Source organism: Nomia melanderi, chromosome 11 (genome assembly GCF_051020985.1).
Source record: "Nomia melanderi isolate GNS246 chromosome 11, iyNomMela1, whole genome shotgun sequence".
In the NCBI taxonomy this organism is placed as follows: domain Eukaryota; kingdom Metazoa; phylum Arthropoda; class Insecta; order Hymenoptera; family Halictidae; genus Nomia; species Nomia melanderi.
Window position 1 is genome coordinate 3704662 of NC_135009.1, and position 24769 is coordinate 3729430.

General features: G+C 40.9%; 1 protein-coding gene across 4 annotated transcripts in view; it reads left to right on the forward strand.

Moving 5' to 3' along the window:
- The window catches only part of LOC116435183 (uncharacterized), a 48443-nt gene that overhangs the window by 979 nt on the left and 22695 nt on the right, over nucleotides 1–24769 (forward strand). For 2 of the 4 annotated variants that reach the window (XM_031994492.2, XM_076371862.1), the window contains exon 2: nucleotides 813–1969. In XM_031994492.2, the coding sequence (XP_031850352.1) occupies nucleotides 1017–1969 (953 nt within the window). In that variant the 5' untranslated portion in view covers nucleotides 813–1016. Of the gene's footprint in view, nucleotides 1–17; nucleotides 192–812; nucleotides 1970–19115; nucleotides 21792–24769 lie in introns of those variants that run through there. The other 2 variants (XM_076371861.1, XM_031994493.2) reach the window with 2 other exon arrangements.

The window sequence follows — 24769 nt, forward strand, 5'->3', positions numbered from 1 at the left end:
TTCACTGTCGTAATCAGATTGTCAAAGGGAGGATAAGTGAGGTTATAAACGTGTCGGCCAATAATGTTATACTCCGATGGTGTCATTAAGTAACTTGCGAGTCAAACAAATGTCACGGTTTTCATGAAAGTGTGATTGACTTGTGATACAAAGTGCATCCATTATTATACAGTGACTACGTATAATTGAAGGTAATTCAAAATGTGTAGAACGCAATTACCTTAACCTTTTGTTAAGTACTCATTCAGATTAGTAACTCACAATAAAGACTATACGAATATATAATTTTTTTCTTAGCTTGAACTATAATATCTTAATTTATTTCTTCAATTTATTTATCCGAATTACGAATGCTTTCGTTTCTGCAAATAAATATGGTGACATACATGTTGGGACATCATTAATGCAGATTTTATTACGAAATATCAGTACTTACGAATTATGAATTCTATGTTATAATTTAATACGATAATCTTTATATGTTATTCGGTTAATATTACAAATTTTTTTACTTCAATTGATATCTAATGTCATCGAATGTACAAAAATGCAAGATATTTATATTATATGTATAAATTGTACAATACTGGTATTTGAAATTGATATACATTGAAGAGACTTTTGTTTATACTTGCAAAATATTGTTTCCTATATCGTAAAGTAATTCTAACCTTAAAACAATAGGTAAATTGCATCTGCGCGATCGTTTTTATCGACTATCTGTCGATACAAATTGTTCATGAAAAATTATTAACCGTAATTTTTATAATGATGCCCTATTTATTATTCTAATTTCTTTTTTTATTTTTCAGAATAAAAATGAAGAATACAAATCAGTAAGAAATAATGTATTTTTTAAAAGAACAAATATCCAACTTCTTATGAGATGAGTGGATACCTGCTCACATGATAATATGATCACATAAGATTGAAACTATTCTCGAAACTTCATTTCTTAAAATGTTTTTACATGTTAAATTACTACAAACGTGTCTTTGAAGAAAATAAACATAACAATGGCGGATACTAAAATAGAAAATATAGATTTGAAAAAAGCAGGGAATGTAACGGATGTATTAAATGATTCAACTACTTCAAAAGATAATAATGAAGAAGTTGAAAAGCATGTAGAAGATGTTCCCAATGAGAATAAGGTAGATGAAAATGATTCTTGTGAAAATAAATCAAAGGTGATTAATGATATTGAAATAAAGGAACCTGGAAAAAGAGTTATACCTGAAGACTTAAAGGCATCTGAGAATGTGACGAGTAAAAATGATTCTGAAACTTGTAGTAAAGAAGAAATAAAGTCAAGCATGGAACATGAAGAAATAGATCGAAAAGTGGAAAAGCCTAAACCTGACCACTTAACTGTAAAAGTTAATGATTCACAATCCATAAATAACGTTTCAGAGGAAGAAAAAACATTAAATGAAATATCAAAAGCCGTGCATGAAAGTTTCAATTCAAGTGATGTTTCTTGCTCTATCATAAAGTCTAAAGATGTTAAAGAGGAAGATAAGAGCATTGTTGATGAAAGTCAACAAAAAACGGATAAAGAATCAAAGTCAGAAGATGTAGAAAAGGAGATAGTTAGTGAAGAAATAAATGTTCCTGTAGAAACTGAAATAAAACAAAATGTAAAGGACATAGAACATGCAGAAGTTGGAATAGTAGGACCTCCTACAACTGTTAGTGAACTTATTCACGAAGAAGAATTGAGAGCAGAATCTGCATTATCGACAGATTCAAAGGTTCAAGATCATGTTGCTGAGTGGGTTCAAAATTCTTCTAAAGGTGAAGAATTAACAGTAGAAGATGAAGAAGAAACTTCTGTTCAACATATTCAAGAAGAGAAAAAAGTTAGGGAGAAGAGGACCAGAAAGAAGAAAAATAATGACATTCTTGCCTTACCTACTAGAAAATCTCAGAGAATTGTTAGCAACATCATCAAAAAGAGTATTAAATGGTAAGTAGTATTTATAATTTTTTATCCCAACTTTTTACACACACACAGATATATATATATATTTGTAATAAAAAATATTTCGATATTAGTCACAGCAAAATTTTTTACTATTAGCAGAAATATCACAAATTAAGTTAAACATATATTAAATGAAATTTCCCCTACTAATCCAAAGACATGAATGAAATGTATCTAGCATTTCAATTGACTTTTATGAAATAACATTTGTTTCGCAGCTTAAGCTGATTTTTCATTTATAATGTTGAATTAATGCAATATTTAAAAGAATACATTTTGTTCAATAAACTATTTATACAATAAAAATTACTTCGATAAGCTTAGGTTGCATGTTTCAAGTGTATCTTAACTTTGCGAAGAAATGTAACATTACATTGTTCTATCAATTCATTAACTTAATCATACTTAATACATAATTAAAGAAAAAACATTCAATGTATTAGAATGCTCATACTGTGTTTTCAGTTACTAATACTACAATACATTTTTATGATAATGTAAGTTTAGAATTTTATAGGTAGTTAATAGGTATGTATTCAACTTGGTATTCTCATATGCTGGCTAAATGTGTTTTCTTGTTTATATTTTATGATTTAATTTAAACAGATCTTTATTCAGCAGTGAAATTTTTACCATAGTTAATAATAGTATTGAAAAACCTAATTAAAATATTTGAAACTGTTTCAATTCTGCTCATATACTATCAGACTCTGAATCAAAGGATTGTCCTCAATTACACTAATGGAAAACGTTTGAAGAAAAAGAAATATAAAAAATAATGATAAGATTAAAACGAATCACGTCTAGTTTTGTGACATACTGGAATATTCTGTATAGTTTAAATTAAATTTAATTAAACTCATTAAAAAGGGAGTAAATATATACTACTGTTTGTACACAAGTTTTATACAAAATTGATTTTCAAAGGCCGTAATTCCGTCGAATGCAAGGGTTCTTTAATTCTATAACTAATTATGGTTAAGTAATAGCCCGGAAGACAAAGATTATTTTAACCAACTTCCTCGAACGCAAAAACTGATGCCTTCGAAATGAACAAGTGTAACGAAAAATCGAAGTAGACCGTAACGTCGAATCGTCCTTTGTACATAAATTGGGTTGCGTGCGTTCTCCGCGCGGAGAACGGCGCTGCTCAACGGATACACGGACAAATTCGTTCGGTGAAAACGTGCAGCGTCGGTCTGCTTCTTTTTTCGTTATAATCGTTGATCTCATCCGAGATTGACGTTATCGGCCGATAAAGTCGGGATAAAATGAGCAGCGACGAGCGCGCAAACGCGCTTTAACAACTGGTGGAATCAGGAAAGTGGGAGAGGAAGGGAAAAAAAAGCGGGGAGAGAAATATTGACCGTAGAAAGATAAGCAACGCGGTAGTGTCGATAACAGGATGACTATTTCTGCCATCGCCTCCATCCTCGGACTTAACCTACTCCGGCCGAGTATAGAAGCGGATCCTCCGCTTCCTTCTTTCGCGGCGTCTTGCCCTTCTGTTCATTTGTTTTTTTCTTTCTCGAATGTTTCTTCCTTTTTTCTCATTGAACAAATAACGCAACGTCCGATTATCAGCGAGATAATACCGATCGGTCTTCGAGCGTTCGTTGGTATCGTCCCAACAGGAAATGCAACAAGAGCGACAATCGAGTGTGGCCATTAACCCTTTACCGCTTGGAATTGTACTTCCTCGAATTGATTGGTTACTTGGAAATCTTGCGGTTCGAACATGATTCCGCTCTTGAAAATGTAATTTAAACTACGATATGGTTTGTTTTAGTCGGCTGTGTTGATTGTTAATTTGTAACATTGATAACTGGAAACATAAAGACATCAATTTTATACATTGAATGTTTTTTCTCTTATTATTTTAACCGTGTTGTTGTTTTTTTATTGCAACTTGCTATTTTCATCTTTGTATTTCTAAATTTAAGCAAACGGTAAGTGAACTTTAAGCGGTGAAGTATATTATCTACAGCGTAATGAGTGAATTTTTTATATAAAAAGGAAGCTTTTTTAGTCCTGTGTAAACATACTGCTCGTCGTTTTTTACCATTAAATGGAAAAATGTACGACAAATACTAATCCATGATTTTTTTATCTTTAATGTTGCTGGTTGATATTTACTATAAAATTTTAAAAGATAAATAAGAAAGATTACTTGAACAGAAATGAGATAAGGTTAACGTGCAATGAGAGTACTCTAAACAATTTAATAATTATTACATATGTCCCATATTTTTCATCTATTATTTTAACCATTTTTAGGGTACTGAAATATTTCTGTTTATTTTCTATTTGGAAGTTACCTACAAAAGATAAGTGTACTATTCTCTAATAAGATATCAGCGGAAATAACTTTACACTACGTTAATAAAAAACTGAACATTTTATTAACTCACATTGCGATTACACGAAGAAATCGTGAACCAATTCAATTTTTCCGGAAATATGAAATTTATTAAATTACAAGATCCGTTATAGATGTTCCAGTTAGCTACGTTACATAAAGGTTAAACGAGACTAATATGAAGGTCATGACACCAGTCATGACAATCTCGCGTTATTACTTCTATTTACTACACTTACGTTAGCGCCATCGATAATGTACATGTTAGTAGGGGTAACATTTGGTATAATACAATAGGCATTTTATTTTATTAACGAAAAGTTGACTGTAGGAATATCCATTCATATTGCATTTACATAAGCTACATAACTGGTGTGTTAAAATTCTAAAATATTTTTAGCACAATAAGAAATAATATATTGGTTAGCTCTACATGAAAAATTGAATCGAAGATATCAAATCAAATATTTTTCGAAAAATCAATTTTATTTTTATTTGCAGAACATTTTCTCTTAAAATTTATTAATCATTTCTATTCTGAACTTTTATAACGTTTGTGACCAATTTATCGACACAATCTTTTTGAAGCAAAAAATTAAATATTTGCAAGGAGTTTATGCATTAATCAAGATTTTCGAATTAAGCATATTTATTTCTGTAATCAATTTTCTCATAATAGAATACAAAAGAGTTTATTTTTATTTTTAGTTTATTTCATGGAATCTGTTTTTTAATATACTCGAAAGGCATCCTACACAAAATAAATATTACGTTTACTTATATTTTCACCATTCTGTATAATAATTAATTATTTTTTCTTGGTAGACACTTTACTGAATTGGTTATTCCAAGAATAATCTGAAATCATAAGTTCTCACAATTGCCGACCAAAGTTTATTTTAAATTGCGACCGGAAGCTTCCTGGAAGCATCATCCCGGTCACCCAGAAGACGAATTCTGCTTGCACAAAAGGTTCCATAGCCTTGTCGACGCGTTCAGCAGCCATTGAATGATTCTGTATACCGCGTGAGAGTAGTCTTCTTTCATGAACACGAATGCAGCTTGTACAGGGTTGTCCTAAAATTACCGACCATGTCTGCGTTTTCAATATACAAATTAAAATAAACTAAATATAATTACACTTACGTAGTATTGTTTACAATTAAATCGTTAGTAAATACAACTAATGAAGAATATAGGTATATAACATTTCAATACATTTCATTCAAATATTTGTATAATATTTTTTTACAATTATCCAGTAATTAATTATTTTTACATAACAATGAATCAACAATTTCTTCAGGATTCTTCCCAAGACCATCTTTAAATACATGCTTCCTTACCGAACGCATATTTTTCACAAAGTTCAAATACTTACCAATTCGCAACACGTTATTTACAAATAATTATTCTCAAAAAGCATAGTCATCTCATAAAACCAACCCGTCTTCGAGCTATCCCTCGCACAATGTTCATGAATACATACCAATCAATCCACGATCCGTCCACCGTAATTACAAACTAATCATCCAGTCGCACAAACTCTTGTACATAAAAGAATTCCCGCAGCGGTTCCCGTAACAGATTTTCATCAGAGTCCCTCGAAATTGACGCGTTCAACTCGCCCCGCGGGTAGTTCGCGACACCGTCGCATGAATCTCCCGTGGTGTTCCCATAGGCTCGGCCGAAAAGTGCCATAATTACGACTCGTCTCGGTTCCATTAATTATTTAAAGTGACCGTTTGCTTATCCGTGGTGGTTCGAAAGAGCGCGGCCACCGAGTCCTGGTCCCAGGCCAAGGCTGGTCTCACCCCGCAGCCCGGATGAAAGTGGAGCGGTCTGCGAGCGGGAGGGGCGTTAATCCCTGCGAACGGTACCATAGAAACGGTACCGGTGGGATCGTTACGTGTGCCTGCAGACCGGCGTCGAGCAACCACTCCGGGCTTGCTCCGGTACCACCAGATATGCAGGCCGGTGTGCGTGCGTGCGTGCGTGCGTGCGTGCATGCGTGCGTGCGTGCGTGCGTGCATGCGTGCGTGCGTGCATGCGTGCATGCGTCCATTCGGTGCGTTCGTGCGTGCGTTCGAGCAAGAACCTACGATATAATCCAGCCCAAGGCCCCCTCCTAAGAAAAGGGGAAGGTCTTCTTTGTCCCTCGGTCCCTGGGGCAAAGGACCGTAGCCAGATGTTGGCTGACGATCCTTGCGACTGCGTCGACACGCGCGTACACTTCCTTATCGGTGTACACGTGTCTATGTATGCGCGTGTATACCGGCGACGTAGGCGTACGCACGCGTCGCGGCCGCCGGTGCACGGCTCACGGGTATTGCATATCCTTCGTGGGTATTTTTGGTGACCGTGCGCGTACGCGTTGGTTCCTTCGCACACCGAATTCCTTGGTCGCCTTCGACCAAGTTCGAAGCTTCTGGGGACACGCACGGTCCTCCTCCGCGCTAGAGGTGGCGGTGCCGTCGGGGACCGGGGCGCTGTGATGGTCGAAGCTGGCTCTCGGTTTCAGGGTGTACAGCGAAACTTAAAGGGACAGGAGAAGTTAATGAGAACGAGCGAAATGGAACCGCGGACCAATTAGTTTTGGTCTTTTCCATGTCTTGGGCCCCGCGTTTTTAACCTTTTCAGGCGCGAGTTGTCGAGTTTTTGTGTTTTTTTTTTTTGTTTTAAAGGTTTTCTTAGTGTAATTATTTCTCGGTAATGTCGAGTAAAAGTATTGAGGCGGATCTTAGAGAACATGCTTGACTGGAGGTTTACTTGGTGTTTTAAACGTATTTTTAATTATATGTGTCGTATGAATATGTTTTTATTGATTTTTTTTAATCGGTTCTTCAAATATTTTAGATTAAACATTTATGAGGCAACAACGAGAAATTTGTTGGTTATGATTTTATTAATAAATTACTTGGTGAATTCTAACTTTTCGTCGTTTAATTGATTAATACTGTAATTTATTATGTTTTTATGTAATTGTTAGTTTTTTTTTGTTTTTACGCTGAATAAGAGATACACATGCATATTTTAGCAAGACGAACATTACGACTTGAAACACTCCCGATGTTTTTGTGGTACAAAAATGCAGTGAAGAACATAACTGCATCAAGACCGGTACTTTTTATAGAAAAGATTGTTTGTTGTCGTATAAAAGGTTTCTTAGTTTTTATCATTATACAATAATGAATACATATTCAAATTCCAATAATCATTAGTAATTAGTACTGAAATTAATTTTTATTATTGTTTAACATTATAAACGATTAGATAATGATTTCTGTTAAATTGATTATTCATTCAATTGCGACTTTCATTGATTTCTATGAAAAAATTTCTTTCCGAAAAGATAAAGAATAGTGCTTGCAATAACTCAATATGTATAATAATAAATTAATTAATAATAAATAATAGAAACATATTTAGACACAAATTAATGATAAATATTTTCACAATTATTAAAAAGTTAATAATATTTCTTATAATAAATATAAATAATAAATTATTCTTTAGAGGTACAAAAAAAAATATAAATTATTTTATTTACATATTTTACACTTACTGATTTTCTTATAAGTATTAACACTCAATGGAGGTAATTTCCTCATAGGTACAGTAAAACCCCCAATAAAGCGATGAAAATATGATTGAAAAATAACTATAAAAGTAAGATTGTTCACAAGAAAGTACAAGCAGAGACAGAAGTTGGACCAGTATCAAATAAGAGAATTTAAGCCAGAGAATTTTTTAATTTCGTTATACGAAGTTCTGCTGTATACATTATTTCATGGTAATCGGGTCTCCAATATGTTCCGTGCGCGCGGCGGTACCAGGTCGGTGGTGAATAGCGATCCGCGCGTTGCCCATAAGGATTTCTCTTTCACTCGTGTCTAGCCTACTCGAGGACCCTTGTTCGATGGTATAACGGTTGTTTCTTGGAAGTTCCTAGGTATCGGAGTCCGAAGTTCGCCGATTCAGACGGTTCCCCTTGCGGCCTTGAAGGTTTTGGTACCTGAAGCCATGGAAATGCTTTGTCTTGGAGGGATAAGACGTTCCATAAGCGTTCAATTCGAAAGGATTTCAAAGCGGACCCAGTACACGTTTATGAATATAATACCACCGCAGTATTTATCTAACAAGAAAATATTCGCAATAAACGTTCTCCTCATTCACAGAGCTTTAAGTCCTCTGGAGGGGAAAACCGAAATTGCTCGAAAAATTTCGGCTATTCGGCGGTTCGAGCTAACACAGTGCCGTCGAGATTTCATTACTTGTTATTACTGGGTTTCTGAAACGGTACCAGCGGTACCATTCCTTCATTTACAATTAATTCCGTCTTTGTGCAAAGAATTCGTGTCGATTCTTCGAAATCGGAGAAGGAAAGATCGCGCAATCCGTCCGCCTGACCTCAATTTCGGATCGCGTCGGACGTAGGAAGATCGAAGTCGAGTTGCGTAGGCCGCGAAATTCGTGGATCTGTTGGAATCCATCGGTACCCTGTCGGTCCATCTCGGGTTTCATGGAACTCGTCGGAATTCCGAGGCAAATTAAGACGAACCGAAGCGTGACCGATGCAACCGGTATTTTGATTAGATGGTAACGCGGTGGGCTCCGCGGAAAAGGATGTTGGTTCTTTGTCGAAGTTGTTAGAACATGAGTAGTTTGGTGGTTTTACAAAAGAAATAATTACTTTAGGAACCATCTTGTGTAATTATTCGCCAGCATAATGTCTCATAGTAGAACTGTTAATATTTTCCGAAAGAATAGGAACCTTGATATCTCTTCTAAAAAAAAGGCATAGTTCCAATATTTCTTTCTTATCCTTTTTCGAATAATATTACCGAAACAGTAGCCACATAAACTACCAAGGAGAAAGCGGGTTAATCATATTCATTTAGATAAGTAATTTACTTCAATACACGCGACAAAAGGAAGAACTTAAGATCTTATCGCGACGCCTGCGATCCCAAAAAACAAATCATCGTCGGCGAACGTTCTCCAGTTTCAGGGAGAGCACATACGCAGCTTGGAAGAGTGACTCGGAAGCCCCGAGGTCGAAGGTTAAACTCACAAAGCAGGACAATCTAACGAATAATTACCATAAATTATTCTAGCGCGCGTCTCCTTGCGTATTGGTATCCTTGTTCCGATATCTAGCCGAGTATATAAATAAAATATTAGTGATCGATGTCGCGTAATAGCGGCGAGAGATCCTCGCGGTCGAAGCTGTTCGGTCAGATAGAGATCGAGAACGAAGACAACAGCAGATATTATTACCATAAGTACAACGGTTCGACGTTGGGAGACATGAGGAGCAAAAAAAAAAGAAGGAAAATCTATTGTCGGGTCGACTTCGACCTCAGGAGTACCCCGGGCAGAAGGTGACGTTTTCATTGGTCTTTGATCTTTGGTATCCTGGTAACGCAGGAATGACGTCATCCGGTGATCCAAGCCCAGTCGGTTACCATCCCGTTCTCATCGCGCAACAACCACCACCCTCAGGCGTGCCTTCCAGCCCCTGCGTATGTCTCACCACCACGGTCATCCCCCTCCTGGATATATCCCCCTCGCGATTTCGCCCTCCAAACGGGCTCTGACCCCTCTTGCGCTATCGCGTTTGTAGCAATAACGAGAGGAAAGAACGGCACGTCCCCAACGCGCCGCGAGACGCATCGGATTCCATCCTCCGATGCGAGCGATCATCCCTTTCAACCCTTTCCCTTCGACAATGGAAAATACAGGACGTATTCGATGAAATTTCGTGTTTAAAATTGATCACAAGGTGGCTTGATCGATCTGGTATCTTCGCTTGAATTAGCTTGCCGAGTTTGCTCACTTTGGAAAGATTTTAAAGGGTTTTGATGGGTTTAACATTAGAACTACCGAGTAATTAAATTAGATTTTCTAATTTTTCTATAGAAACTTCAACATTGTAACTATTGAGATTTTAATTGATTTATAATTCAGTTTGCGTATTTCTAAATCAGTGTCATTACTCATTTTGCAGAGAAGCATTTGTTCCTTTTTAATAATCGCAAAAGAAAAATTTAGGAATATGTCAATTTTAGTGTTAAGAGGTTTGTTAGTTGGATTTTAATGTCTTAATATTTGAATGCGGATATTGATGTCTGGGATTATTGGTAACTTGAGTGGACTGAATGGTGGATGTTTCGTTCGTTATTCGGGATTTGATTCGGGATTTCGTATTGCTTTTTGGGGTAACGAGTAAACTTCCTTGTGGAAATGAATGGTACCTTATATTTTATCAGATAAGTAGTAAAACGTATGTTTCTTTTGAATATTTAAATATTAATTATTTTAGATTGAAAGCAATTTGAACGATAAAATCTATGGGTTGAAATTTTAAGTGAAATTTAAGATTGAAGGGAACGGTTTTATGTACTACCGTATGATGCATCGCGTGATTTCCGACGCTGTTTCACAAGAATATCAGCCGCCATTTTGAATATCCTGATGCTGGTCGAGCTTGAATATAAAACCAGACCTGATGAAATGGTATTCTATTTAACGAGACGCAAGGGACAGATTATTCTGAGAATTCTAAAACGTGATATGACAGGTTTTGGCAATATGCATGACAACAATGAAAGTGGCTCCTGATCTTCACATTACAACTTGCTAAATACAAAAGTTAATTCTTTGAAGATCCAAATATGAACTTTTTTGTTTTTAGAATAAGTTGAACAATCTTTTAAACGTAACTGAAGTATTGGAGATTTTGAGATGAAATAATTTTTCCAAATATTAAGTTTTCGATATTATATTTTTAGAATGATGTTTTCTGTTAACAAAATTTCATATTATAACGAAATGATCAGATTTTTTCAACATTCATAGATATGACTTCTTCTTCTTTTAGAAAACTTGCTGATAAATTCCTTAAAATTCACTTCGTGCCCCAAAAATTATTTTTTTTCGAAAGTATTACGATCCTCAGTTTTTATATTGAAAAACTTTTAAAAAATCTCTGAGAAATGTATCCACCATACCGCATTGCGTTTTGGTATACGAGTCTTTGGTCCCGCAAGTGACTCTTCGGTGCGTCCGAAACGTCGGCTTTGTACCCGATAACGGGGACAAAGGAAGGATGAATTAAACATAACTTCGTACAACCGATCGAGTGGTCATACTTTATACATTACTAACGACGTAACTACACATCGATGCATTCGTTCAGTCTTTTCTTCGCGTTAGCGCGAGATATCGTTCTGGTCTTTTCCAGAGAAGTGGCAACGGAGGAACCAATTAATCTTAAATAACGTAGTAATGCAAATTCCTCGAAACAATATCTGTGTCGAAGTACATCTTACATCTTACATCGTTCACATTCCAATGTTCGGTTGTAGCAACAGCTGATCGCGTTTAATCGGATCTTATGTTGATGTAGTTGACTCACCAAAATTAAGTCGGCGGAAAACAAGATCGGTAACTCTATAAAAGGTATTTAAATAGGAATGGATAAGACTGCACGATTCTTATACAAATTTTGCAATGCTTTATTTACATAATCAAATAATTGACTATATAACAGCCCACTTGACACGTGCATCCGTTACTTAATTATCGCCGAATTCAACTCAATAAATAGTTCTCGAAACATTATTCAAATTTTTATCAAAGTATAAATTAATCAAACATCCTCAGCATTTGCGACGATGAAATATTTCATCGAACCAGTCTTCTTCTTACTGAGACCTTATACCACGTTTCCATCCCGTGACTATACACATCGTGATCGATTCGACTTATCAATGGTTCGTCGAAGCCGCGCCGTTGCCGCCGCGGTGTCCGCGAGACGTCGCCGTCTCCACGGGCGGCTCGAAAGCATCCGTCGTGACGGATTCGGGAAGCCACTCGAATTCCCCGGAGACTTGGGTAGACGCGGACCGGGGCAGGTTTTGGCAGGCAGGCAGTCAGGCACAGGCAAGCAGAGCGGCAGGCAAAGAGAGGGTGGTTCGGACTTCGGTTCGGATGGCGGGTATTGATCCTAGCAAACCTAGCAGCGGGGTAGCCGGGACCCCGCCTCAAGGATGAAGGGTGTCTCCCCTTCTCTCTCGTCCCCTCTCGCTTGAGCCCAACTGTCAGCCGGTGTTAAAGCGAGACGAGGATAGGAAGAGCCCACGTGAGTGGGGTGGTTGCCCCTTAAGAGAGAGGGGTGAACCACCTAGAGCGCGCCGTGTACCAAAGATACCATCCCTTAGGCCGCCTGTAATAAGCGGCCGAAGTGGCCGGAAAACAAGCCGTGGGGTGACCCGGAGACGATGGAAAATCTCGAGGAGCCAGGTGAGCCCATCGAAGCCACCTTTCCACCGTTTCCGTCATCAATATTCCGCCGTGTCGATCCTTCCTTTCTTCTGCCTCCCCTTCCCGGTCGCTTGGAGAACCGATGCTTCTCTTTCGCGACGCACTTAATGCGAATTTCGTCTTCCGCTTCGTTCACGCTGGTTCCATCGTGACAACACGTTTGTTTGGAACTAGAAATTGACCTGGTCAAATGTGTATCTAGTTTGAAGAAGAATACGAACCGTTCTCCTCCGTCCATAGGATGATTACGATTAATGATGACGGGTCTTAGAATGAATACTAAGGGATCAGTGATGTCACGGTGTTATCTATGGTAACGCAGATACATTTTCTTGCGTGCAAATACCTCGAGCAGTGAGTCACTTTCTCCATTGACGTACTTCCTCGCCTGCTACGCCCGCATGCTCCGCTGATCACAAGTAAACAGGATTAAATGAGCGTGCTTTCATGCCGGTATTCTTTAAAAATAATACTCTTCTGAAACCGATTATTTAATGACGCCACACGTTTTTCTCTGATACGTGAATCGTAACTGTCGTGACATTAGGTAAGATTAGGATAACTAACATTCGTGTTATCGATACACCAATATTATTATTTTCCCTGTGTTTTGTATTTTGCAAATAGGCAAACACAAAAGATATTTGAAATCCAGCGACAGCGAGGAAATAAAACGAAGATGTTTGGTACCATTTTATAGCGGGCTTCAGGAGGAAGAAGCACCTTTCGATCTTCCGCGTGCTCACTGAGTCTGCCGTCTACTACGCATGCTCCGTTCATGCTCAGGGTCTCATACGTGAAGATGCATTAACACCTCCAGTTCCGATTACGGATTCTAGTGCGCAGAACACATTTCTAATGCTCTTGCGATTGTTCTCCCTCCTTGGTAGCATGTTATATAATCAAAATTATATAAAATATAATCGAAAAATATATCAAATGAATAGTAAAATTCTCAATTATATTAATCAATTAATATTACTAAATTATTTTTATCTTTACATCTATTACTTTATTTATTTCCAATACGTTTTGAATATAATACTTATAATGTACAACAAAACATTATTTCTAAATAAATTTCATACGTTTCATCGATCTAAATAAACAGTGTTTAGCCGTGAAAAGTATTTCGAAAATAAGTTTCCCGCGTATGAATAATACTCTACTCGAAAATACCTACAATTTTGAGAATCTCGTGTCTATCACTAATTAATTCTCCATAAAAGTGCCTACTTCGATCGACGCATGATCACCGATAACCGTCATTTTATCGCGTTTACCGATACATTTTCCACCGGCACAATAACCTCGTATCAGTGTCAATTGACTGTGGAACGCAGACACGTTAATTCGACAATGGACTCGCGGAGTAGAGGAGAACCAGCATTGCCGGAGCTGATACTGGTGTGGATGAATGCGCGGCACCGGCCTATCGGCGTGTATTTCCGTCTAACAGATAACGGCCGGCCGCCAAGATTAAACGGGAAAAAAAAGAACTGTAGGGATCGCGACGCTCGATTGTTGACCGAGCCCAGGGTCCGGGGTCCCGGCTGGTTCGTTCCACGAAGGAGATTTTTCGACCTGCGGCCGGTGTTACCGTGTAAAATGGGGAGAACCGGAGGAAGGAGTCGCAGCTGCGCATCCTTCTTGGTCGGTTCTCCAGGCAGCCGTGTCTGATGGCCCCAAGTCGGAGACGCCTCGGCTTATTTCCCTCCCGTGCCAGCTGCCGCGGATCGCCCGCACACAGGCTGCCCTGTTTAAAAGACAAGCGTCAACGACGAGGACAGATGTAGAACGGAGATGGACTTATAGGGTCCGGTGCCGGTACAAGAAGGACAGGTCAACCGTTCTAGCCTTTCGAGAGAGGTAGAGAGCGTTAGCAGGCGAAACGTGCTCTAGTAACCAAGACCGATAGAGACGAACGATTCTGTAGAGTCGGGGGGGGGGGGGGCATCGTTTCTTTGTCGCTCTTTCTGGCTCTCTTTTTCCTTCTTCATTGGACGTTGGACCAAGAAAGAAGAGGGAAAAGCGACGGAAGGAGCAAAGAGGGAGTGAGAAAGAGAGAAAGAGAGGACAACCCCGATCAGTTCATAGTGGGGTCAGGTTGCTGCAGAGGTTCGGAGGGGGGAGTGAGACCACCGGAAATCGGTCTGTCCTTATTCGAGAGCCCGCGTGAACCACACCGAAGCCTGGACGGTCTTTCGTGCCTGTCTGCTTGCCTGTTTGCCTGTTTGTCTGCTTGCTTGCTTGCTTGCTTGCTTGCCTGCCTGCCTGCCTGCCTGCCTGCCTGCCTGCCTGCCTGCCTGCCTGCCTGCCTGCCTGCCTGCCTGCCTGCCTGCCTGCCTGCCTGCCTGCCTGCATGGCTTCACTTTGGCTACACGCGGTCGGAAAAGGGACGCAATGGCACGCACCGAGGCAAAAACCCTCGATAACCTCCGCGAAGATGTTTCTCCGTTCGGTAGCGTTGGTTCTGGTACCAAGACGTTCTCCATTCGTTTCTACGGAATCGTTCTCGAGAAAACGTTTAGTCAGCCCTGGTGGGAGAACCAGCGTCGGAAACGTGGGGGAGATACTTGCTCGTCGCGATGGTTATATGATATCGCGAAGGGGGAAAAAGATCCTTCGTGGCGTGGACCGATGGGAAGCTGTTGCGTTACGGAGCGTTTACTTTGGAACTGGAGCATCTACATCGTGCCTTATTAAAGACCTTTTGTTATTGCGCTCGACGAGGAAATGGGGGATTATTTTTACGACGCGGTAAAAATGACGACATGGTCGCTAATTTTCGATTTTAGTTTCTCTTTTCTTTTTATTTTCAAATTATATTAGGTTTCTATCTTTGGGCACATTTGTCGAAGCAGCTGTCGTTTGTATTATGACCGTTTTTATTATTTTATCAGTAGTTTGATGAGTGAAATGATCGATGATAATTTGTGTAAAAATTTACGCGGCACCAATCGGATGAATATCATTTAAACCAGCGTAATCTGTTAAACCGAAGGTAACGAGAAACTTCAACATCGGAGAAACGTGAAGCAATGCAAACACGTGATATCGACCGTCGAACATTTGCTTATACTTTATCTGACTAAGGAGATCTACCTATCGCACATAGTGCGAACTGCTAATGGAACAACAGCCGAACCATTAATCCCAGTAATATAAGAAGAAACCTTTTATTATCTGGTACGCGTGTCTTCATTATCAAACCAAAATGGCCGACGTGGTGAACCGAGTATTGTTGGAACAGACTGTTAATTTGTTATGCTCGCCCTTGAGAATTTTCCTCTGACCAGTTACTTGTCAGAGCAATATTGTATAATGTACCGTGGACATCTATATTTTGCGGGATCGAATTCGTGTGCACTTCAAAAGATTCTCCACGCGCTTAAATGGCCAGCGAAGAATCACCAAGCATAATATCACACGAATCATTTTATGTGCCAACAAAAATAACATTTATGTTTTATATATTCTTTACATACAAAATGTTGTGCAAAACATATTATGTGCCTTTAGTTACCGATGTTCTCCATTTTGGTTGGTCTTTCTTCTCTTTCCCTGTTTTTACATGTTGAACTTCCAAAAGTATGTATAACCATTAAACAACTTCATATGTCACAAAGTTATCGCAAATATTTGACTATGAAAATTGAACTATATTGCTTTATATTATATTACTGTTTATCACTTATATTCCACAAATTCTGAAAAATTCTATTGAACTATTTTTCGAGGAACATACGTGTATGAAGTCTCAATAAAATCGAGTAGTAATATATTTATATAAATAGAAGTCATACATTTTGTTTTGCTTTAACTTAGATACCGTTCGGATCAACGAACCTTGCAACCAAAGATTTAGGAAATTCAGCGCAGTTTCGTTTTGCACTAGTATCGTATCTTCTTTCTTAAAATACCTTTATCATATTTACTCTTGAAACATCCTTTGAATTCAGTTACCTCTTAAACCTTGTAGCTACATCTTCTTTAGCAACATTTTCTTTTTTCAAGCTTTATTTTAAAATCCTGACTTAAGAGTGGTCTAAACCCAAGCTAAGATCACGCCTCACCAACAAGTATTTCGTCCACGAAACGTTGGTACCTTTAGACGTGTACCTCGAAGGTTCACTTGGAAATCAATTTTCCAATCTTCAGTAGCTGAGAAGGAGTCGCTTCATTTACTCGATGGTATAGGAACGTTCGCCAATGTATGACACTAAAATATACCCTTAATGGATGCGACAGCATGAGCAATTTCCGGAGGAATAGAGTGTCGGATGAAGTATTTAAGGTATTGCTGACTCTGAGAGTAGTTGTAAGCCAGCATCCCTGGTGACTTCTTGTTCAATGCCAGGTCTCCACCCCGTTCGTTTCTTTTTTCATGTGAAAGGTTGCCCTTACGTCGAGCCACTTACATAAACACATCTTCAGAATTGTCTAGCAGTTGTACCAACGTTGTCATTTGTCTTTTGCTTTACGAGATCGGAATGATCTTGATCGATTCGGATGAACGGATGAAAAGCACCTGCTTCATGTGATCGCTGGTCATTTCACCGAAGTTTTCTCCTATTCAGACAATTAGCTTGACTTATTGATCGTATATGGCAATACAGTTTCAGTTCGGTTACGATCGAACGGGGTCAAGTTCTCCTTCCTTTGTGCTACATAAGATGCCATGAGAACCTGATTAGCGGCAATAGGGGAGAAATAGTAGTGTCTCCGTCGAGACGCAATAGAATCCTGTCGAAATGCAAACAGCTATCACGTACGATAGAATCTAATTCATCGATAGCCCCGGTATTGTTTAATGCGAGTGAAGACCCAAACAGAATAACAGTTTATGACATTTTGCAAAATTAAAGTTTGGGCCATCAATAATTATCTGTGACTCTTCGTTGCCATTAATCACGGTAAATCGTTCTTTATCGCGTAGAACAATTTATAAAATAGGACAAAACTGAATAATTATTTTGAAATAATAAGATTTTAGGAAAATGTTATAAATTATGAACATTACCAGTTTTGCGACTACTAAAATTTTGTAGTTAAGAAATTCTTTAGTTGGAAAAGGATTGTTAAAAAATTCAGAAAGAGTTCTTTTAAAATGTTAACGATATAATATTTATAGTACACTTTATTCACAATATGCATGAATATTTCTTATACATAATGAAAATACGATGTCTGTCGATTGCGTTTGATTACAAGTACCGCAACGCATGCGAGACTCTTTGTTCTCCGCTGACGCCATTTGGCCACGAAACGGCGACTTCCTCCATGTTCGCCAGGGCGTTTCTTACCTCTGCGTGCAAAAACACATTCCATCTTCTTTATAAACTATTAACTACTAACCTCTCCAGTTCTTCCAAATTCGTATCAAGAATAGTACAATTTTAATAAAAACTACTATTTATCACACTGTTGTTATTAGTTACTTATTATTTTCCAATATTACATTGGTTAAACACTAGGAAATATTAAAAATCTGAGAATTATTAAATATATTTATTTTATTAATCCATCCGTGAATAGAGCTATAAAAATTGTTCATTCAAAGGTTATTCGATTTAAAAAGAATTAAAAATGTTATCAAATATGCACATTCCAGCAGATGCGTCATAGAGAAATATTATGCGTTTATAGAATTCGATCAAAGACCCCTTCTTGAATTCTCTTTGCCGCGATCGAACGTCTCCGGTTTGCCTATTTTTAGACGGTGTAATCCCATAAGAAATCACGATTCGGGAATACCCTTCTGCAATTGAAAGGAATCGCAATGTTATGCAATATTCCAGACCTGCTTTACGAACAAGAGCCGATCGTGTTCGAAATTTCTCAGACGATAATCGGTAGACAGAGAGATGAGGAGTGAGAGAAAGAGAGAACACGCGATGCTTCTCCTCGGTCGCGGTTCCATGTCGTCCAGATCTATAGATATACGTACAAAGCAAGAAACTGCGACAATTCTCTTAACGCGTGTTTGCTCGGCGTTGGTACAATGGTCGTCAGCGGGTTCAAGCGTGTTCGCAGACAAAGCGGGCCGTTCGTGGGGATGAAGAGAAAAAGAGCGCGTAACCTAACGCCCTGCCGAAGACCAGGTCGAGGAAACGTGGCTAAAGGAGAGAACTAGGGGTGCGCGAGGGTCGGCGGTGAGGAGCGAGCGAGAAATAGAAAGAGTACCAGCGAGAGAGAGAGAGAGAGAGAGAGAGAGAGAGAGAGAGAGAGAGAGGAGATCGGTAGCGGTTGGTTATACCGGATAACAGACGCGAGGAGGACCGCGTGGTTCGAGGGGTGGCGAACCCCTGAAGGACCCTAGTCGGTAGCGGTGACCTCCTCCCTCTTTTTCCCTGTCTCCCTGGTCTCTCTTCCTTTCCAACCCTGCCCCCTCCACGACACTCGTCATCCCTGCCGCGACGGCACCGGAGCACGATCATTGGTTCACCGGTTTCACGCAGACACGAGGAGGCACACGCAGCTGCCACTGGCTGTCTCTTGTTCTACGGCCGGACCCGATCGGTCAGTCCGGAGGAGAAGCAGCGCGCGTGCAGTAGTTAACACGCTGTCTATCACGCGTAATATACAACACACGGTTTCTTCTCTCTTCATTTGTATTCGCCGCGCGCGCGTGTGTATACCGGGTGCTTCCCCCAATATATTTTTTATTATCTTTCATCTTCTTTTTTTTCTTTCTAAACGTTGGTACCACGCACACGTTCCCGAACCACCTTCCGGGTGATCTGAGACCGCGGCGGTTTCCGTTCTTCGGTAGGTCCCGCGAAGAGACGCAGGCCTGCCCCTTTGGTGTTTTCCCGTGACTTAACCCACGAGAACCGTGCGCGTACGCTCACACGCAACCGTTCGGCGATTTTCGTGCGCGCTCGTCGACGGTCGTCGTTTGGGGCTACCGTCGTCCGTCGCCATCTTGACGGTCCACCTACCAATCAACGTCACGATCGCCAACCAAGTCGCTGATCGTCACGGACGGAGAAAGGTACACGAGGCGACACCTTTCGCCGACGACGCGGACCCGTCCGCTCGTCCTTCCACACACGTGTCGCGGAAAAAGACGTGCGCGACACACGGGGATTTTTCGACGGGATTTCTCTCCGTTGTTTCCTTTTTCTAAATTACAACCCTCCACCCCCGTTGCTGCTATCCTACCCTCTCCTGGTTTCTGCCATTGCTCCAGCTGTCTATGGTGAACTGTCGGTCGATTTACAACGTGCCGGGGGACCGCGTGTAAGCGTGTGCGTGTGACGTTTTGAATTTGAGCCGAGAAAGTGGTGGCGTCTGTCGGGAGGTCCACGCACACCAACGTTTTTCTGTACTCCGCCGTCTGTGGTGCTCCCCTTCCCACCCCTCTCCCTCCAGCCGTCTCGTCGTGTCTGGCCGTCTCTTTCGTTCTTGCGGCCGACGGTGGTCCCCTTCTACGCCGCTATCCACAGTTCGCAGGGCGTCGCACGCAGGGCGGTACCGATGCCCTTTCGACCTCCCGCGGTCATCGAGAGTACGCAAGAGTGCTTCCGTCGCGCGGCCGTTGTCTCGCCGTCGATTCTCACGTACCACTGCGTCGCGACATTTGCAGTCAAGATTTTTCTGTTCGCGACGCTCATCCTTTGAGGATCTACCTTTTTCTATCTCTGGTGCCGTATACGCGCATAACACGCTCCCTCTTTCTCCCCCAAACGCGTATCTCCGCGCACGTGTCTCTCAGTCTCCGAGAAAAAAGGATCGAAGAAAGACGAAAGAGAACGATCGAACGACCGAACGACCGAACCGGCGACAACGGCGGCGGATTTATAGTTTCCAGTTTTCGCCGCGCGCGCGATACACCCTATGCGTGCGTCCGTGTACACCCACGTGTGCCTGTTTTCAGTATTCAGAAGTGTCATACGGTGAAGATCCTACGGTGGACCAAAGTATTCCGAGTGTTCACCCGGTAAAACGCATCTAGTCACACGGCGTGTCCGCCAATATACCAAAGCAGACGAAAAACCGTCATCGTTTATCTGCGCGCGGCCGTATCGTTCTGCGACCTTGAAGTGTCGCGAAGCATCAAGAAAACAACCTCCGAGTGTCGTTCACCGTAAAGTGGTGTATGAGCGAACACCTCTGGAACGCATCGAGACGCTGTTCGATCGAAGGATTATATTCGGGGACTAGTTAATAAGGAAGGCAAGCAGGCAGGCAGGCAGAGGCGGTTCACGGTGCGTCACGGAAACAATTTCGCATCGTAAGAGCTCTACGATGAAGATCGGCGTCGGAACGTGAGGATGGAGAATCGTGTACGGTAGGGGAGAGGACCTCGAGAAAGCAGAGCAGTATCATTGAGGATGTCACAGAGAAACGTTATCGCGTGTCGGCTTCGGTGTGAGTGAAACGTGTGCGTGGCGTGGCATAGCGTGGCGTGGCGTAGCGTGCTGTTCCGTGTATTGGAATAGAGGAAACGAAGAGTGAGAGAGGAGAACGGCAGAGGAATTAAGAGGTTAGGATGCCGCAGTGCGCCGTGGCTACGTGCCGCAACAGTCATCGTCGGACCCGTGGCCGTCGTATCCGCTACCATCGATTCCCCCAGATACCGGAAGTACGCTCGCGATGGGTGCGCGCGTGCGGTCGCGTGCCCCTCTCGAACGGCGAGATACCGTTCAACATACAAACCGCGCGTATATGCTCCCTCCACTTCACGAACGATTCCTACGAGAAGGATATGGAGCACCTTGTGCTCGGTCTTCCTGTGCGCAGTAGGTTGCGTCGTGGCGCTGTGCCGACGATCGGTGTGCCGGTGAACGTGCAGCCGGTGACCAAGATGCTGGTCGAGGACGCGAAGCGCTCCCTCCTCAAGGTCACCCATGCTAAAATGCTAACCGGCCAGAAAGTGACCGGCAACAACGGTCTGGCGGACAGTAAGCAGCAGCACCATCAGCCGGCCACGGAGAGGCGGCAGCAGCAGCAGCAGCACCATCACCATCACCACCACCACCACCAGCATCAGCAGCAGCACCACCATCAACACCAGCAACAACGTGCTAAGAGCGGCAATCAAGTGAACCAGGAGCAAAAGATGGCGGGCATCGACGTGCTGCTCGCCCTCGGTCTCAAACCCGCGCCACGGTGAGTCGTGTTTTTCCTACGGCGTGCGATCATCGACGATTTACGTTACCCGGACGGGGCTCGAAGACGACGGGATCTCCTGGTACCGGAAGCGATAACGAATTCTCGATACTTGTCCCGTTGTATTGTTAATATCTGACCACACGATTCAATTTATACGTTGCAATATCGTGTGATCGTTGAGAAACAAAGGGACGCGATGAGATATTTTTTACTTTACCGACAGCGACGTTTGTTTTCGCTTGCGCGGCATTTAAAAAGTTTTTAAAATTTTTATTTTGATATTTTTCTTTCTTTTTCTCTCTTTTTGTTTGATGAAAATATTTGTAATTGACACAGAGATGAATGAAATTTTTTTAAAAGGCAACTGGTAGTAGTCGCAGCGTTCTGTCGCTGCGACAAACACGAATACACCTTTCGCGCGTCCTCCATGGAACGGCGCATTGATCCGCAACCGCGGATCATTCGAAAGTCTGGCTAGTTTCTCCTGAATTGTGTACAACGGAAACTGGTATCGCGGAGAAACTCAGCGGCGGCTCGTATTTTCACGGGTTTTTCTACTGGTATTTAGTTTCAAGGTCAATGTGGTTACGCCTCAAGGTCACGCGTTACTTTGACATCGTAACGAATTTAGGGCCTTAACACGATAATGAACGAGGACGATATGTATATATTAATAATTTATTAATGGTATCACCGTATAATTGATAAATAACTAGGAGTAGTTCAACTCCCAATGACAAATTATAACGCGCGTACGCTGAATAAGCGGGCAGTTACATAAATTTTTACATACAAAAGACAGTTATTACATGATTATACTTCGCAAACTCTCGTTAGCTTTACCCGGTATAAATTGATCGCAGATTTTAAAATCGTGAAGCGGACTCGATCTTCAAGTTGAATTGAAAATATGTACTTTGTTTCAGTCGTCACCTACTGTTACGACACCATTTTTCTTTTTCCCTTTCGCAGTGGAATAAATTTCCTCTATTCATGAATCGTCATCGTGTTCGGTTGATGAAGCTTCAAGTACAAAGTACGTACATACATGTCGTTTAGCTGACTCGCGAAATAAAATTTGCGTGGGTAAGCGCAGAACCAGAGACGCCTCAGCAGTTGGAGAACGCGTCGTCGACGCGGAAGAAACGTCTCTTTCTGAGAATAGTCCACCGTGATGGTTCGACCAATGAAATCCTGAGGCTTTATCTTGCCCACAACGCACGTGCAGATAATGATTTTTCAACGTTTACTTTCGTTGGTAACGCGTTTCGAACGGATCACGCCCATCGCGCTATGGTGTTCTCAGGAATTTTAACTTTTGACATTGTAATCGGGCCATTGATAAAGGTAATTTTATTTTCATGAGCAGATAATGGATATCTGTCGCTTGGAACCCGTTCACCAAGCGTTTCGTGTACTCCTTTTCTATCTCATTGACGTCGAAAGTGCGTCAGATATAATTGGTCATGAAAAATATGAAATTATCAGAACTTTCCAGGGAATTTTGGACGATAAGTTTCGAAAGTTGAGACAAAAATTTTTAATAGATATTCTCCCTCAAATGCTTCAATCGGATGTTCAACGCCTCGCATCATCCGCACGCAATTCACATCCATATTTTTTCACAATACTCTTCTCCATTATACTTGGTATCTTAGTATTAGCATTTTTTAATGAATGCGTCTTATTGTGTAACCTTAACATCATTTCGTCATTTTCTGAGCCTCTCAGAAGTGTAAGTTTCTTGATTTTGAAAGCGGATAATGAGTTTCGAAAGATTTGATATTCTTAATTAACTTCTAGTAATCGGACTGTGGAACATTATGCATTTGTATACCTCGGAAAATTAGTAAATACCTATAGATTTTAATAATTCATTTTTAATCTATTGAAATCAATCACAGATTAAAATCGTCCTTGGACCCAGTGAGAATATATATTTGCATACATTTTTGCAATTTAATAATAATTTATATTACATAGTATTGTTTGCAAGAGTTTTACATTTACATCTTTTGTACCCATTTGGTTACATTGCAAACAAAAACTTTCTCTGAATCAAAGATACACAAACTTGATATTACTTAAAGAAAAAGTAATACGACCTTTACAATTTTCTTAAATACTAGAATTTTTCATTCTTCAATTTTTATCACCTGCACAGAATGCAAATTTTCTTCCGTGATATTTATTCGTGCAATAATTATCTTCAAACTTTTTATCTTCTATTTCTACTTCTTTGTGCCAAAAAAAGCGCGTCTCTCTGTGCGTCATTTTTAAATCGAAAGAGAAATTTTGAACCGTTCGATCGGCGCAGTCGGTTCTTAACAAGGGAGGAAGGTCATTATTTGCCGGATGGCCGGACAAAATTACGTGTTACGTGTCGAAAATCGGCCAGCTGAAAAGTATGTGCGAACGATCCGTTGGCCGAACGACTCGACCATCTTTGGTGTACAAACAGCCAGACCCAGGGTCGTCTCCGCGACAGCGATTTGACCTACGGGCGACCTCGGGCCGAGAATCGACCGTCCTCCTTTCGTCATTCCACCTTGTGATATACCGACGTTTCTCGTAGAACACCGCGTGTGATCTTGTGTGGAAAAAGCACAAGAACCGGGACACGAGAGCCTTGCGAATACACATCCTCGCCGATTCCATCCGCGCACATCCTTGGATGGTCCAAGGATCGCCTGGAGAACCATCGTTCGCGCATATCGTGGTCATCCAAGGGGAACACGTGACTGGTTTTCGGGAATTCCAGCCGGCGGACGAACCATTTTTATTGCAGGACCACCGTCGTCTTAAATATCTCCCCGGGTGTAACCCCAGGACGCACGAGGTCGGGAGCCAGTCGTATTTTAGAACGCATTTGCGAATTTCAAGGTACGCATCGAGAAAGGATCGATCGTTATCTACGCCGGTTCTCGAAGATGCGTGCAAGTAGCGTTCAGCTTATTACCGTTCGAAAGTGATGA